Source organism: Perognathus longimembris, chromosome 8, assembly GCF_023159225.1.
Source record: "Perognathus longimembris pacificus isolate PPM17 chromosome 8, ASM2315922v1, whole genome shotgun sequence".
Taxonomy (NCBI): Eukaryota; Metazoa; Chordata; class Mammalia; order Rodentia; family Heteromyidae; genus Perognathus; species Perognathus longimembris.
In genome coordinates this window covers 68,961,357-68,978,472 of record NC_063168.1, presented here as the reverse complement: position 1 = coordinate 68,978,472, position 17,116 = coordinate 68,961,357, and the positions used below count along the sequence as shown (strand labels likewise).

The window sequence follows — 17,116 nt, the reverse complement described above, 5'->3', positions numbered from 1 at the left end:
CGGTCAACTCAAATTCTTTTAAAAAAAATGTTGGTCGTATCTGCACATCCATGTTTATCGCTGCACAATTCACAATAGCCAAAATATGGAAACAACCCAGATGCCCCACTACAGATGAATGGATCCAAAAAATGTGGTTTCTATACAGAATGGAATACTACATGGAGATTAGAAATGATAAAGTATTGGTATTCGCAGGGAAATGGTCAGAGCTTTAACAAATAATGATGAGCGAGACAAGCCTAGAACACAGAAAACAAAGGCGCACGGTCTCCTTGATATATGATTGTTGCTGGGGGGGTGGCGGCGGCGGGGGGGAGACAGTAGAGACCAGGTGTGCAAATTAACAAACTTCTTTTCGAATGGTATTTCCACATGTTTGGGTCAGCGACTTTACATTATGTATCTAAAACAAAACAACTAGTAAACAAACATAAAAAGTTCTAGGATAAACCTATCAGTGGATCACAATAGCTCAACAGCTATGTACACATGATCATATGAGGAATTAGCAAAAACAACTCCAAGAGAAGGACACAGGAAGATTCTATTGTTGTCGTTACGTTTAATGTTCCAGGTGAATTTCCTTTGGCGTACCCTACGTGGTTACTGTATATGATTTTGGCACACTGGATATTGTATATATGTCTACCTGAACTAGGGAAGGGAAAGAAACATGAGGGTGTAACAAATATGACAAGAAATGTACTCACTACCGTATTATGCAACTGTACCCCCTTTGCACATCACCTTGTCGGTAAAATTTAATTAAAAATATTTTGGTCGAGGGAGCATACTAAATCAAAAAGATACCAGGCTATTGATGTTTTCTGATATCCAGCCTCTCTTCCAAGATTTTTTCAGCATCCTTTGGACACTGGAGCAGATGTGAAGAAGCCTTTAGCAGAGTCCTGATGGATGGAAAGATCAGTACTGGCAGGTTGGCGGTCCTGATTTACCAGAAGCATCCAGATGCCAGGCTAGCCTCACTCAACCCCTGGCTGCAAAGAACCGGAGACTGTCGCTCGTGGGGGAGTGCAATAACGGGAAGATGGTAGAATTTCCTTACTAACATCCCTGCCTGACACTGCTATTGTTCTTCATGCTCTTGCTTTATTTATAGGTGTGGATCTGTCTCATCAGAGCGCCATTTTTTTTTTTTTTTTTTTAGCCACTTTCTTCTAAGGAACATTTCCAGGCTAGAACTTGTTCTAGTGCCTGGCCTATTGCTCTTCCTCTCTTGTTCTTCCCTCCTACCTGTGCTATTGTCTTTGCACTGTGTCCACAGTTTGTTTGCCCAATGAAATGTTAAACTACTTGAAGAAGAGTTGTGATCTCCATCCAGACCTTCCTGCCCCCACCAAGAACCCACCTTCATTGCTGCATTTTCTGTTCAAAGAATGCAGGGAATTCTCTGCATAAAATGACTCAGCATCAAAAAAAACAAGCAAACACCAGTGGTCCTAAAATTATGCTTCACACACAACCCTATGGTGTGGGAGTGGATAAGGCACATAATAAACACAGGATACCATCCAGAACCAGGAGGGTAATTTGAGCTATGTGCGAAGTAGAGACAGGAAGACAAAGGTTTGAGGGGAAAAATGAGCAAGAACCTTTATCATAAAACCAGCCAAATGTGGTGTTTCATGCTTGTGGTCTGAGCTACTCAGGAGAAAGAGGAAGAATCACAATCCAGGTTCATTCAAGGGAGATTTTTGCTGAAGAAATGAACTAAAAACCAACCAAGCAACAACAACAACAACAACAACAAAACTAAAGGCAGAAGGACTGAGGATGTAATGCAAGTGGTAGAACACTTGCCTACCAAATACATGGCCTTGAATTCAATTTCCAGTTCTGCCAAAAAATGAAACAGATCCTCACTTCAAAGAGGAGACCAAGGAGAAGACCAAAGACCAGGGTGCACAGATAGAAGAAAAACAACGCTGCTTGGTTTTGCCTTGCTGGAACATTCCCGGCATAGTTTTAGGGGGGGTCTTCTCATCTGCCTCACCAAGTAGACTGCAGGATCTATAGCTACTCATAGCACACACAAGATAAGTACGTTCTAGAACCTATTGTACCATACAGAGTGTGATGATGGTTAATGCCATTGTATTGCATATTTGCAAATCTGGTCATCTCATGGTATCATATATATTTTTTTTAAAGAAGTCATCAGATAAATTATATAGATTTAACTCGATTAGACCTCAAACTTGCTACACTGGTTTTGAGAAAATCAGAGTAATTTCAATATGTACTCTCTGTTACATGATATGAAAGAACTAATTTTGTCAGGCATAAATCTATGGTTCTGTAACCAGTTTTCATGTTAATGATGAAGAGGCGCAAAAAAAAAAATCACATATTATCAGCTGTCTAACAAAGCACACGGGAAATTAGATAAGTATGAAAACCTCTGCCGTTTTTCAAGTAAGAGAGCTGAGGTTGCCAAGTACCCAATGCAATGCCGTCCAAAAGGTTCTGGCAATGTGGGCACAGGTGCTTTCAGGATTGGCAGAGAAGGGGTGAGAAGACAAAGCTTCCACACACGTGGCTAAGAAGGGAACAGCTGGAACGTCCTTATAGCTCAAGAGGAGGCGCAGGAGAGGCCCCTGGGACTCCCAGGCAAAAAGGCCAGCGTTTTCCCAGGGACCGTCACCCAATGCTCATCAGAAAACCTGAAAGCAGGAATAAAAACATGGAAAGACACCCTGGGTTTGGGGCCTGGAGCCTGCCTGAAGCTACACAGGAGAATGCAGATACACACTCTGGCACTGTAGGTCTTATCTGAGGACGAAGCAGTGCCCCTCTACTCTTAGGAGAAGGAAAGGAGCCCAAGGATGATCACGAATAGACTAGAGTTACTATAGGAGCCAAAGAAGGAAAATATCGTGTCCAGTGAGTAGGGGCACAACCACATGTGTAAGGTATCGACCAACAATGAATCCACTTCCGGTCTCTACATACTGGTCCATTCTACACAGTTCCCACTGATGGAATCCACGGGCGGTCTTTGCGGCTGGCTTACTCCACTGAGCTCATGGTTTCAAGGTTGATCTGGGCTGTCCCACACCACACTACCTCATACCTGGCATTGCTCAGTAAGACTCCACTGAAAAGTTATTGTATCGGTCCATCTTGAATAGTGCTCTGAGGGTTAGTCACATACAATTTTTCATGTGGACACCTGTTGTAATTTTATTGAGCTTATCCATGGGAATGGAACAGCGAGGTCAAATGGTAACTTAATGTTTAACCTTTTAAGCAGCTTTCAGACTGTTTTCCAAAGAAGATATACCATCCTGCTTTCTGCTGAGCAGTGGAAGAGGACTCTGACTTCTTCATGTTCCCGCCAGTGGTTGTTAGAATTTCTCCTTCAGTGAAAATAATCCTACTGTGTGTGCAGAGCCAGCTCAGGTGGTTTTGATTCACATTTCTCCCCTGCTTTATGCTAGCAAACATCTTATTCATGTAGACAATTTGGATATTTGTTTATCTTCATTGGAGAAATGTGTATCTGGATCCTAAAGGAATCCTTGATAGATAAAATGTGTACTGGTTGGGGAAAAAATGTTTCTTGAAAGTGAAATGCTCTTGAATAGGCTTAGGGATTTTTAAAATGTTATTTTTAAGTCGTTATACAAAGAAGTTAGGACTCCCTGAGTCAGGCTATGCGCACAATGCCTCTCAATCAGTGTCGCCCCTCCATTGTTCTTTCACTCTTCCCCCCTCCCATCCCAATCCTCAACTTTTTGCAGTTCAAGTTTTACATCATGCACATTGAACGGAATGACTGCATTTGCTCATCCTCCCTTAGTGTGTCTCCCCTCTCCTTACCCTCCCCCGCTCAGACACTGTCCCATTTCTTGGTATTCATTTTGTTAAACTGTTCAGCATTTGCTTGGAGGATTTACACCTGTGGACTCCTCTCCTAACCATACCATCCTTTAGTCAGTTTATTTGAGGGTCAAAGATTTCTTTTTCCTTTTGCCAGTCCTGGGGCTTGAACTCAGGGCCTGAGCACTGTCCCTGGCTTCTTTTTGTTCAAGGCTAGCACTCTACCTCTTGAGCTACAGCGCCACTTCTGGCTTTTTTCCATATGTGTGGTGCTGAGGAATCAAACCCAGGGCTTCATGTGTGCAAGGCAAGCACTCTAACATTAGACCATATTCCCAGTGAAAGATATTTTTATGTTATGATTTGAGCTATGATTTGAGATTTCATAGATTTTCAGCTATCATTTTCTTGAGACAGGGCCTCACTATCTAGATTAGGCTGGCCTCAGATCTGTGATCTTCCTCCCTCTATCTCTCAAGTGCTAGGATTACCGCCATGTCTGGCTTAAGCTACTTGAACTGCTACCATCTTGGAGAACTACCACTCTCAGGTTTGGCTCATACAATTCAAGAGGTTGCCTGGTTTAGTTTCCTGGTCCCCCACCCTCTGAGAGGGGGCAGTGTGTCACTGAAGGTTAAAGATGGTGATCAAGCTAGGTCATCAACAGAAAGAAGCACTGGCAAATGTGCAGAAAAGCAAAATCTTGTGGAACTAAGTCACTGAATGAGAATTCTGGGGTGAGGTCTATATGAAAAGAAGACTGGCCAGATGCTTCTAATGATCATTTCTGTCTGGGCATCATTGAACTACTTACCTGGAAAGCCAATGCCCGCCGCTCCCATGGTGTTCCTCGGCTGAGGGTGTGGCTGAGTAACGCTAGGCACAGCTTTAATACCACATGGCCTCTCAAGCCAACACTCATGGAAAAATGGGGAGTTCTTTGCGCATGGTGGTATATGCCTATAATGCCTGCTACTGTGGAGGCAGAGATAGAGAGGACTGGATTCCTGGCCAGCACAGAGAAAATGGCTTATGAAACCCCATATAATAAGCAGGGTATGGCTGTGCACTCCTGTGACCTGGTCCTATAAAAAGCTCCAGATCCTCTCTGAAAACAAGTGCCTCTACATGTGGTAGAATGCTTGTCTAGCAAACAAGGCCTTCAATTTCCTGCACCTCTCAAATAGAAAGGGGGAGGGGAGGGACGGGGAAATAAGGGAGAAGAAAGAATGGGGAAAGTTGAATTCATGTCTTCTGTTCTCTCCTGTCTCCCAGTCTTCAGAGGAGAAATGAAGATATGGCAAAGAGGCAAAGGGAGAAAAAGAAAAAGAGGAGGGGGCTGAAAAAAGATGCAAAGTAACTCTGGAAAAGTCGAAGCAGAAAGTACCAGAATTCACTTCAAAGGTCAACAGGAATTTAAATCATACTTTTGCAACTAGAAAACCTAAGGACAGATGTGTCTAATTTTGTGTTATGTTTTGACCTAGCTTAAATTATGTCTATTAGACCTAGTTCAATTATATCCCATCACGGACTTCAAAAAGAAAACTCAACATTGAAAGTAGAGGTGCCACATTCACTTAAGCTATTACTACATGCTTTCAGGTTTCCTTCCTTCCTCGACCCTACTCATTAACTCTTTCCCACCCAGCCTCAGTGTGCAAAGCAGATGCTTTCCCAGGGGCCACCAGTGATACCCACAGTCCAGCGGGTCATCCCTCTGCTTTTCCTGGTGTTGGTATTAAACTCAGGGCATTGTGCTCTTGCTTGGCTTCTTTTTTGTGTGTTCAAAACCGGGTTCAGGGGTTGGAGGCATGACTTGTGTGGCAGAGTGTCAGCCAGAGTGTGAAAGCATTAGTCAGTTTGAGTCCTTGTCTGAGACAAACAACAACAAAAACCCCAAAATTGGGTTTTGCCATTTGAGCTTCATCTCCACTCCCAGCCTTTTGCTTTATGCACAAAACCAGGTAGGGTTCAAGACCTCTGGAACTTCAATGAGTAGACCTCTTACCTCTACAATGTGGCCTCTTTCCCAGATCCTTTACTTCCCTAAGCCCCTGCATGCACAGACACAACTCATGTTCTCATCATCACGAATCCTATCGTCTCTCCCTCTTTTCCACAGAGATTCTTGCTCTTCTGTTTAGCAATCAGCCACAATGGCTGCCCTCCAGTCCTGAGAGACTGAGGGAGAACCCGCTATGGTCTAGCCTACGCCAGCCTTCCACTCCACCCCCATTTCTTCTCAGCCAGCATTTGGTACTCTGTCTAAATCGGACTTCTTGCTGTTCTTCAAGCAAGTCCTTCCTATTCCAATCTCTATGCCTTTAGTCATCCTGTCTCCATCTGTTGGAAAAGTCCTTTTCCCCTAAGTGCTTCTAAAAAAAATGACTCATTCTGTTGCAAGAAGAGCTTTCTACTTCCTTCCATTGCCTTCCATTTCTAGCAGCTAGATAGATACATGGTCTCACTCTTTCTTCACTCCTGGCCAGGATGCCTCTCTTAAACCCCCGCATTTCCTTTATCTCCAACTGACTGTCTATGCTGTTGTCTATTCTAGCTTGAGGCTTCATTAGGTGACGACAACTCTCAGCACTGTATCTCATTGTGTGGCGCTGTGTGTGTGTGTGTGTGTGTGTGTGTGTGTGTGTGTGTGTTCCAGTCGTAGGGCTTGAAATCAGGGTTTTGTGCCCTTGCTTAGATTTTCTACTCAAGGCTGGTACTCTACCATCTGAATCACACCTCCACCTCCACTTCCAGCATTCTGCTGGTTAATTAGAGATGAGTCTCTTGAATGTGTCCGCCTAGGCTGGCTTTGATCCTTAGATCCTCAGATCTCGACTTCCTGACTAGCTAGGATTACAGGAGTGACTGGCTCATCACATAGACTTTCAGGATGTGATAATCATGCTCAACTCTGCCTCACTGGATTGAGCTGAAATGTCCAGACTCGGGGGGAAATTGTGTCCACTGCCCTCTTCCTCTGCAGCCTTCCATCACTGAAAATCTTCACTACAAAGAAGCTTTGTCCAACCAGAAAGCTGAAGCTGGGTGTTTCTGTGACATGTCCTTGTATATAATGGATACACCTGCAGTCAGGGGTACATGACAGTCCTGTACTTCTAGAAGCTTGCCCTGAGCACCGGAAGGCAGCATGGAGGGAGGAGAGGAGAGATGCAGACTGTGTTCCCATCTCGCCTTCCTAGTCCCCCACGAGAACGTCAGCCTCACACATCACCTGCCCAGGGGCTCGGGGGACTACAGTTTTCCTTGGGAACCTAAGGGAATTCCCTTTGATTTTTTTCTTTGGGAAAATAAATCGAATTGTATATGTCTTTCTCCACTCCCAGGTTGATGTTTTCTCTAAGTCTTTGATGTTAAAGTAGCAAAACAAGCAGGCTCTTGAGCCCCTACCTGACAACTATGCCAAACCAAGCCAAACAACGTCACGAACACCGACAACAAGTGAAGACAGACGTAAGGTGTCTTCAGTGACCATGATCCAGAGTTTTATTTTTTCAAACCTATGAGCTTCAGGTGTCTATTTGAAATAAAGCAAGGAGTCTATGTACTGGTCTGTGTATGTGTCCACACTGAGTCTGTACAGGGCATTCACCTCCAGTTAGTTCACCTGCCCAAGGTCTCCTGCCACTTACTTGGCAAACCTCAGAAGTTTTTTAGTCTATTTGTGCCAGCTCATCTCTCTCTCTCTCTTCCTCTCTCATGGTGGTACTGGGGTTTGAACTCGGTACCTCACACTTGCTAGGCGGGCACTCTTACTGCTGAGCCATACTCCCAGCTCTGGTTTTCACTGGCTATTTTTGGGATAGAGTCTCACTTCCTACACATGCATTGGCTATTTGGGGGATTGCTTCCCACACAAGCATGTGCCTGAACTGTGATCTGCCTACTATATACAGGCTCCCCACCGCTGCTGGGACTACAGGCATGATCCACCACCTCCAACTTCCTTCTGTTGAGACTGAGTCTGGTAGCCTTTTTTAACCAGGCAGAGGTCTGGAACCTCATTCCATTCTCAGCCAAACATAGAGATGGGATTACAGGTGTGAGCTACCAGCGCCTGGCTAGATGGGAGACCTGAAAGAAGGCATTTAGCTATGCTCGCTATTATAGAATTAAAAATTTAAAAAGAAGACACAAGAGTAAACAGGGACACCTAAGCTTAGTTTTTGTTTTGTTTTGTTTTGGTTTTTTTTTGGCCAGTCCTGGGCCTTGGACTCAGGGCCTGAGCACTGTCCCTGGCTTCTTCCCGCTCAAGGCTAGCACTCTGCCACTTGAGCCACAGCGCCGCTTCTGGCCGTTTTCTGTATATGTGGTGCTGGGGAATCGAACCTAGGGCCTCGTGTATCCGAGGCAGGCACTCTTGCCACTAGGCCATATCCCCAGCCCCACCTAAGCTTAGTTTTAACACACATAAATGTGTCAATCCTTTGTATATGTCCTCAATCATTAAAATAAACCAAGCTGGGCCCCAGTGGCTCACTCTTGTAATCCTAGCTCCTCAGGAGGCTGAGATCTGAGGACTGAAGTTCAAAGGCAGCCTGAGCAGGAAAGCCCATGAGACTCTTATCTTCAATGAGCTACTCAGAAAACTTCGGGAGTGGCGCTGTGGTGGCTCAGGTGGCAGAGTGCTAACCTTGATCAAGCACAAAAGGCCCAGGGACAGTGCCCAGGCCCTGAGTTCAAGCCCGGGACTGACAAAACAAACACGCAAGCAAAACAAAAGAAATAGGGACCTCTGTGCTTATTCATTCATGCCTTCTAAGCTATTTTCACTCAGAACAAAGTTCAATGATTTTGATAATGAAAACTATTTTTGGATTAAGAGCATATCCATATCTCTAAATCCTGAAATAGTTTTAAATAACTATGAACTACATAAAGAATAGGAGAGAGGAGCCAGAGGTAGTGGTACACACTTGCAATACCAGCTACTCAGGAGTTAGAGATAGGAGGGTTGTAATTGTGTTTTGAGGCCAGCCCTGGTAAAGTAGTAAACCAACTGAAACTAACTAAAAGCAAAAGGCCTGGGGACGTGGCTCTCGTGTTAGAGTACTGTTGAGGCCCTGAGTTTAAAACTCAGTTCTGAAAACAACAAAGAGCTGGAGATACTAGGGGGAAAAAAATCTGTAAGCCTTGCATCTGGTTCATCACTGTTTTTCTTCCATAGGCAGAGATATTTTATGAAAGTTAATGTTTATTATTTTTCTATGAAAATTAATGTTTATTATCTTTCTCTCCAACGTAAGAAAGTAATTCATTACAAAAATTAAATAGATACATGATGATTTGTCCTAGGCCTACCACGTCTGAACACTTCTAGAACCAAAGAAAGAAATGGAAAAGGCTTTCCATTCAATTTCTAAAAGTCTAGGGAAGAGAGAGAATAAAAATGATTTTAGAAGTAATCTAAAAAAGATATGCATAATTTCAAATGAATACGGTTGGCATGCACATAAACATCTTTATTACCTCCTAACCAATAAGCTATAAAGAAAACGAAAGGTTTCCATTATTTTGTTGTAATAAATTTGGGAACTTACTTTCAAAATCCAGGAAAAAATGTGGATAGTTCTCAATTTCCCTGGTCAGGACTTTAAGCAGGTTTCCCATCCCAGCAAACCTAGGAAAGGCAAAACCAAATAAAATAGCCATGAGTTATATTGAAAATACAGACTCACATGAACACCATGGGAACTCTCTCTACCTCTGAGGACCAGAGAGAAAGCAGCTGTGGAGATGAGCGATCACCTTGTAGTCTGTTGCTGAACTGGTGAGAGATAAAGTAGCTTTGAGGCGGTGGCTCACTACCCTTGAGAGACATAGGGCCTAAACTATCCAGAGGACGACAAGGGCCACAGTGGCCAGAAGTCTCTGTGGAGAATACGCATGCCCCATGCATCTTGTTTTCTCGAAAATGATGAACCAATGAACATCCTATTGAAAGAGTCTGGCACTTGGGTACTGAAAGTGAAGTGTCAGCATATTCTACCAGGTGCTTCCCTTTTCCCATTATTCATCTTCAGAATCCTTACAGAGAGATATCTCATGCTGCCTTTGTTTCCTACCATGAATACAGAAGAGATTCTCTGAACAGACAAGTGTGACAGAGGGTATTATTAAAATACCTTTCCAGAAAGGTTAATTTTTAAAAAATGGATTGTAAAGGTGATGTACAGCGGGGTTACAGTGACATAAGTCAGGTAACGTGTACATTTCTCTTTGAATGGTGTCACCCTCGCACTCATTTTCTCCCAGTTTTCCTCCTCAAGGTTAAATGTTTTAAAGTCCACGAGAAACAGAATCCAGAAGCCACTGAGGCTGGGGCTTGGGGGGGCGGGGGTCCCTTTTGATGTGTACAGGAGATTGGATTTCTCAGAGCATGATCTGAGGCAGGTTAAAGGCTCTCATAATTTGATATTTCAATGGTAAAAAACATTGGGTGCTTTATGAAAAAAAGAAAAGGCATAGTATCAAAAAGACACTCGGTGGAGCAGCAGTCAACAGAAAAATACAAGTTTCTTTCACACCTGCAGTCTCGATTAAAAATAAGAGATGAGATAAAACATAGGTTTCTTTTTTAAAGTGAACACCAAACCTTCTGCTCTTAAGCCTGGACATTAAACGGACTTTCACCCATCTACTCGTCCCCTCAATGTGTATTCACGGAGGAGCAAGCAGGGCCTGGGCCTTCCTCTCACTCTGCCCTATGTGAACTCTCGCGGCTCTGATGCTTCATGTTGTGCCAGGATCAATGTGAAGAATCACGGGGCAAGTACGAGGGCGAAGATAGACTGCAGGTTCCCACACTCACGGCGCTGACGACGACTAGGATGATACAAGGAAGTAAAGGAAGACATCGCTGCAAGAAAGACGTGGTGAGGGAAGGATGCACGGAGGAAATGGCTTTCAGTGCCATCCAGTCTCCGCAACCTTCCACGGAGAAAACACTCGCACACTCGCAGGCATTCCAGCGGGGGAACTGCACTAATGAGGAACTGGAGAAATAGGATGTTTACTCTATGCCACAGTGCCTACTTCTTTCTCCCCCTCCCTCTGTCCCTCTGTCCCTCCCTCTCAGCCTCCCTCCCTCCCTCCCTCCTTCCCTCCCTCTTCTTTCCTTTCTTCCTCCCCCCTCTTTCCTCTTTCTTTCTTGTACTGGTCCTAGGGCTTGAACTCAGGAGCTGGATGCTGCCTCTGCGCTTGACAGCTCAAAGCTAGTGCTCTATCGCTCGAGCCACAGCTCCATTTCCAGCTTTTTGGTGGTTATTTGGCAATAGGAGTCTCATGGACTTTCCTGCCCAGGCTGGCTTCAGACATGGACCCTCAGATCTCAGCCTCCTGAGTAGCTAGGATGACAGGCGTGAGCCACCAGCGCCTGGCAAAATGCCTGCTCAGAATCCCAGCTCTGCGCCCAACGGCCTCTGCTCTTCAGGGCAAGTTACTTCCTCTCTCACAGGCCTCCGTCCCCATCTCAACAGCACGGGCTAGGTGTGGTGGCACAGGCCTGCCGTCCCAGCTGTGGTGGGAAGCACGAAGGGGAAAGCTGCTGTCCAGGTTTGCCTAGGCAAAAACGCAAGACCTTAGCTCAGAACTGCCCACAAGACAAGGGCCTGCAGGTCGCGGGCAAGGGGGAGAACAGCTACTTAGCAAGCTTGAGGCGCTGAGTTCAAATCCAAGTACCATCTTGGGTTTTTGTGTTTTTTTTACGGAGCGAATTGAAAACGGCTTAGCATGGCACTGACAGCAAGGGCTGGTGAAATGCTACGTAGTCTCACTGAAGACACGCCAGAAAACAGTAGCCAAAAGCATGCGCTGAGCTACGGGGGGCACTGAACTCCAGGAGCACTGAAATCACTCTCACCCTTCCCACACCCTCCCTACCCCCACCCATCTCCCACACTCTTCCCCTCCAGGAATGGGCTTTCCTGAAAGTTCCGTTCTCCACCCAAGGCCAGATCCTCCGCAGGATGACCTTGCAGGAAGGAAGATGAAGGTTGACACCACACGGAGCGCCCAGGTCAACACGGCCCCCAGCCTTCTGTCTATTCTTGAGGTGCACTCCTCTCTCCTAAAATCACACTTCCTCCAACGTGGTCTAGAGCTCCCATTTCTGCTCCCTCCTCCCATTGCAGAGTTTTCAAGCGGCAACCCTGTTGAGGTTCACACTGTGTGGTTCCTATGCCGCTTCTCCTGCTGATCCACCCTTGTGGGTCTGATCAGTAGACTTAGTTGTTGAACCTATAGGGGTGGGAGGAAAGAGGGACCCTTTCATCCCTACAACTTCCCCAGCTAGAAACAGATGAGAAACAATCCAATTTCAGCCTCAGGGATGTTCCTGATGTCTGGATATTATTTTAGAAGAGCGATTAAGATAATATGTTGTTCGAGCTGAGGTGCAAGGTTCAGAGCTTTAGTCATCATGAGGGCAGCCTGGGAGGCAGCATCTGTCAGTGACCTTGCAAGCTTCAAGGTCATTGTGGTCATCTCACTACACCGTCCCATACTGCCCGGACACCTCTGGCTTTGCCCATAGAATTGGCTTCCAAGGAATATTCCTGGAAAAAGGAGCCCAGCCTGAATAAACTAATAGTCAAACTGCCCACACAGTCATTCTTTTCATGATAACTGCTGAGCCGCGTGAATACCATTTGCGTCTGTTTACTGTCTAGAATCACAAGCAAAACAGTCTACCAGCTTCCAGTTACCAATCGGCCTATACTAATATAGGATGCAAAATAGATCATTTCCAAAAATGCTTCTCCACAGAAGAAAAGGTGGGGCTGGTGGTAAAGTGCTCGCCTCGTATACTTGAAGCCCTGGGTTCGATTCCTCAGCACCACATATATGGAGAAAGCCGGAAGTGGCGCTGTGGCTCAAGTGGCAGAGTGCTAGCCTTGATCAAAAAAGAAGCTAGGAACAATGTTCAGGCTCTGAGTCCAAGCCCCAGGACTGGCAAAAAACAAAAACAAAACAGAAGAAAAGGTGGATTCAATACTAGGAATCGTACAAAATGATGCTTTAAAATGATTTACGCTACTAGATAAATGATATCAGCTACTATATAAACGGCACAAGCTACTTTTCTGCATCAGTGGAATGAAGCAGTTCAACATGTCAATTCCAGGAGACTGACTTTGCTAAGCCAGACCAGCAGTGGTCGATAGCCTGGCTGGGCTGCATGTCAGTTTCCCATCTGCCACTGATGTGATCGTCGTGAGGTTTTTCTGTTCCACTGTTAAACATGTTGCCAAGATTCCCACAGATGATTTCATTCCAAAATAGACGAAGAAAACCAAAGCGATGTGAGCCTACTAGACTCTTCCATCTGACAATAAAAACGAGTGCACGGCCAAATTTGTTTAAACAACAAAAAAACCCCAACACGTTTTAGCACCACAAGTGAGGGCACTCAAGTGGGAAAGTGCTTTGAATGTTCCCATCCATCACGAATGCCGTGGCGTGCCGCGGAAGGGTGGTATTCTCTGTGGGATACAGGCTGCGGGAGTCCAGTCGGAAGGCTATCCACTTCTCACAAGAAAAATACCAAGAGGCCATTACGGAATTGAACAATTAAGTGCGGCTTTAAAACAGCCCTCTCAAGACCTGAGTTCAGTTTTCTAAAATAGATTATTAGCTCATCACAGCTAATTTCCCTCAAAACAGCAATATTACAGCAGCAGAAAGTCTCCGGGAAATAAGGGCTGAGTTAGACTCGTTTGATGTGAGCCCAAGTCAGTGTGCTCTCAAATGGCAGGCCGTGTGTGGAGAATCGGCCTGAGACGCTGCTCGGAACCAGCCCCACCGCTGAGAAAGGATGGGTGAACTTGTCCACTTCCATCTGTGAAGCCAAGGGCACAGCTGTGAAGAAACCATTTGCAAGATCTGCTTTTGACCTGGGCAGGCTCCCCGTCTCAGCCCACCCACGCCAATTCTGCCCCATTGCCACGGGAAGGAGACGCCACAGGTGGAGCAAGATGGCCCCCGAGGCCCACGCTCTAAGCCATTCACTTACAGTATCACGCTCACTGGGTGATTCCTGCCTTCTCGGATGGCTCTGACTTCAGCCTAGCAGTGAAAAAGAGCCTCTCGAAGTCACCCGAGTCTTGGGCTGCTCTGACAATGTGCGTATGAACTTACATAGACAACCAGTTCTCCTGGCTTGCTAGCCTGTCTCCAGAGTTCTTTCTCAGGGACTTACACAAAGGATAGCCAGGACTCTCCTCCTCAGAGTGGCGCTTCCAAAGGAGGCACCCCAAGTTTACTCACGGCCTCCTGAGGTGCTACAGATCCCACCTACTTCTGGGCTACTACCTAATTTCTGTCTGCTTACCATCCTTCCCATGTTGGTCTCTAATGTTGGTTTCTCACTCTCCTTGGAGAGGCCTTCTTGACTGTTACTCATCTGCTTAGAACTTCTCAGCTTCTAACCACAGTTTACTTCCGTCCTCAGCTGCAGGGCTGTATCATTACATCTCAGCAGATTTATTATGTCCACTTCTGTGGCTTTGATACCCACCCCCCCCCACGACTCTCTCCCCCTCCCCCGCTTAGGTGGTGAGTCTGATTATCTATGCAGGAGCCTTAGCATCATCGGAGACTTCTCTACCTGTCATACCGCTTTATGTCAGTCTCTCGGCGAAGCCTACCAGTTTAACGTTTTCCACACTTCTTCACCTTCCTAGATCCCCTTCCCCAGACTCTACTTGCTGGTGCAGTTGATTCCCACCTCCAGTGTGTCCATGTGCCCCATCCTTCCACATTGGGGGCTTCTCATTTCTTGGATCATTCACCAGGCTCTGAACATGTCACAGGAAATGTCACCTAGGAAATACATGCTGGCGGGTCAAATCTCTCCCATTCCCATTATTTCATAATACAACACATACAACAAAGAGGAAGCTTTCTGCTTGTCTCTGCCTGGCTTTCATTTTGTGGGCAGCTGTGTCACACATCTGTTCTTGAAGTTTCTCTGCCCCCATCCATATTTCTCTGTCAGGCAGGGAAATATGACCTATCAGGTCAAGCTACAGAGCGACGAAGTGCTGCAAGAAAGGGTCCGGAGAAGGAAAACCCCCCAGGGGCACGGGCTGGCGTGGATTGTAACTCAAGGCTTTCAGATGTTGAGTTTTCTTAAACTAAGCCCCACCTGGGTACTAAAGGTAGCTTTGGAATGGACACAGCAAAGCATTAAAAGCAAGTTTCTAAGTCAGATTTATTTGGGGGAAATAGAAAATGTCAAAAATCATATCAGCATCTGTCTATCTATCTAAATCTCGGTCTGTCTGTGCTAAGAACCTGAAGCCTGGGAGGCCAAGGGAGGCTGGACAGCTTCATCCCATCTCTTGCGTTCCGAATGTCCAAAGCGTTACCATCTTCACAGGAAAGCCTTGGCTTGCACCCGGCTGAGCTGTGCTAACCACTGACTTAAGCCTAGGATCCCAAGGCGGGCGAGGGAAAGCTGGCAGTTAGGTGCTAGGAGGTGAAGTGAGGGCTGGAAGCCATTTCCTGAGTCAAACGACATAGAGTAGGCAGGACTCGGGGTTGGCGGAGCGTTCAGATGGTGCATTTTAGGGGACTGCCTCCAAGAAGTGAAGGTAGGTAGCATTCAAGGCCCAGACATCCTTTCAGAAGCTTCTTTTCATGCTGTGTCCTTTCTGAACCCTGTGTTTTAGTCAAGGAAGGCAATGGAGATGTCAAGGGCTCTGCTTCTTTCTGCTTTTCCTAGGATGCCTCTTCCCTTTCAGCCTGTGGCCATCCCAGCTTTCAAACAAAACCAAACAGCAGTCCTCCTAGAAATCTCCTTTGGACCCCTAGACAGAATTAACCACAACCTTCCTTGCTGTGGATTCTTGGAGGGGTTTCATCTCACTTCTTCAGAGAATATTCCAGACCTCAAACACTCTTGACCACTCTGCACCCCAACCCAAGCACCAAGCTCAGGGCCGAGCTCTCACTTTCTTCCCTGGAGTTCTCTGCAATGCACTGGAAGGTCAAATAGCAATAAACACACAGGTGCTGTCTATAAACAAACGGAGCAGAGACGAACAGTTGTGGCGAAGAGCAGGTGGGCAACATAAGTCTGTATCAAAACAAGCCTTTTGGATGGCTTGACCCTTTTTGTTGCTGTTTGGAATCGATTCTGTAAATCTGCCGTATTTCCAGGAGCTATGCACAGAAGCTCAGGAAGGAAAATCCCCCATCTATTTTTGAGTCATGATTTTCATTTTACTGATAGTCAAACAGCCAGACAAGTGAGTGAAAGACATTCTCAAGAAAGAAAGAGAGCCAGGTACAGGTGGCTCACGCCTATAATCCTAGCCACTCAGGAGTCTGAGATCTGAGGACAGCGGTCTGAAGGCAGCCCAGTCAGGAAAGCACAATTAAACACCAAAAAAGCTGAAAGTGGGGGTGTCGATCAAGTGGTAGAGCACTAGCCTTAAACACAAAAACTCAGGGACAGTACCAGGCCCTGAGTCCAAGCCCTAGGATTAACACACACACACACACACACACACACACACACAATCATTTAGTGGAACCACTATGTTTGTGCATCAGAGACTTGGCAAGCGTTAGAATCTGAGTTATCTTTTTTTTTTTTTTTTGGCCAGTCCTGGGCCTTGGACTCAGGGCCTGAGCACTGTCCCTGGCTTCTTCCCGCTCAAGGCTAGCACTCTGCCACTTGAGCCACAGCGCCGCTTCTGGCCGTTTTCTGTATATGTGGTGCTGGGGAATCGAACCTAGGGCCTCGTGTATCCGAGGCAGGCACTCTTGCCACTAGGCTATATCCCCAGCCCAGAATCTGAGTTATCTTAAGCAGTAAAGTGCAAGCAGTAAAGTGCAAACCACACGATTTCCTTTTCACTTGGTAAGAGAATGGTGGTAAGAAGCAAGTGTCCTATCTCACTTGCAGGAAGACCTCTGCTTCCCCAACAACAAATATTAACAGTGTGCGCCCTCTACCTTGCATTAACAAAACTGCAACCTCCCTGCAAACGAGCTATTTTCCTTACAGCAAGCAATTCTTCACAGTTGCTATGGACTGAGGGAAGAGAGCTGGCTCTGGACCACCTTCCGGCGAGGAAGGGAAGCAGGGTGCTGAATGGTTGCTCGGGGCTCCTTCGCATGGCTATTAATCGTACAAGGCCTCATTTACGACAAACACAGCTCACTGCCTTTACATGACAAGGTGCAGGAGTCCACAGAGCCCCCTTACCCACCCCCCACCCCCCAAGAAAAACCCCAA

General features: G+C 46.0%; 1 protein-coding gene across 2 annotated transcripts in view; it reads right to left on the bottom strand.

Moving 5' to 3' along the window:
* Cyria (CYFIP related Rac1 interactor A) overlaps window positions 1-17,116 on the bottom strand; it is a 62,437-nt gene that overhangs the window by 18,846 nt on the left and 26,475 nt on the right. For both annotated transcript variants that reach the window (XM_048353399.1, XM_048353398.1), the window contains exon 3: window positions 9,411-9,490. In XM_048353399.1, coding sequence (XP_048209356.1) covers window positions 9,411-9,480 — 70 coding nt within the window. In that variant the 5' untranslated portion in view covers window positions 9,481-9,490. The remainder of the gene's footprint in view (window positions 1-9,410; window positions 9,491-17,116) is intronic.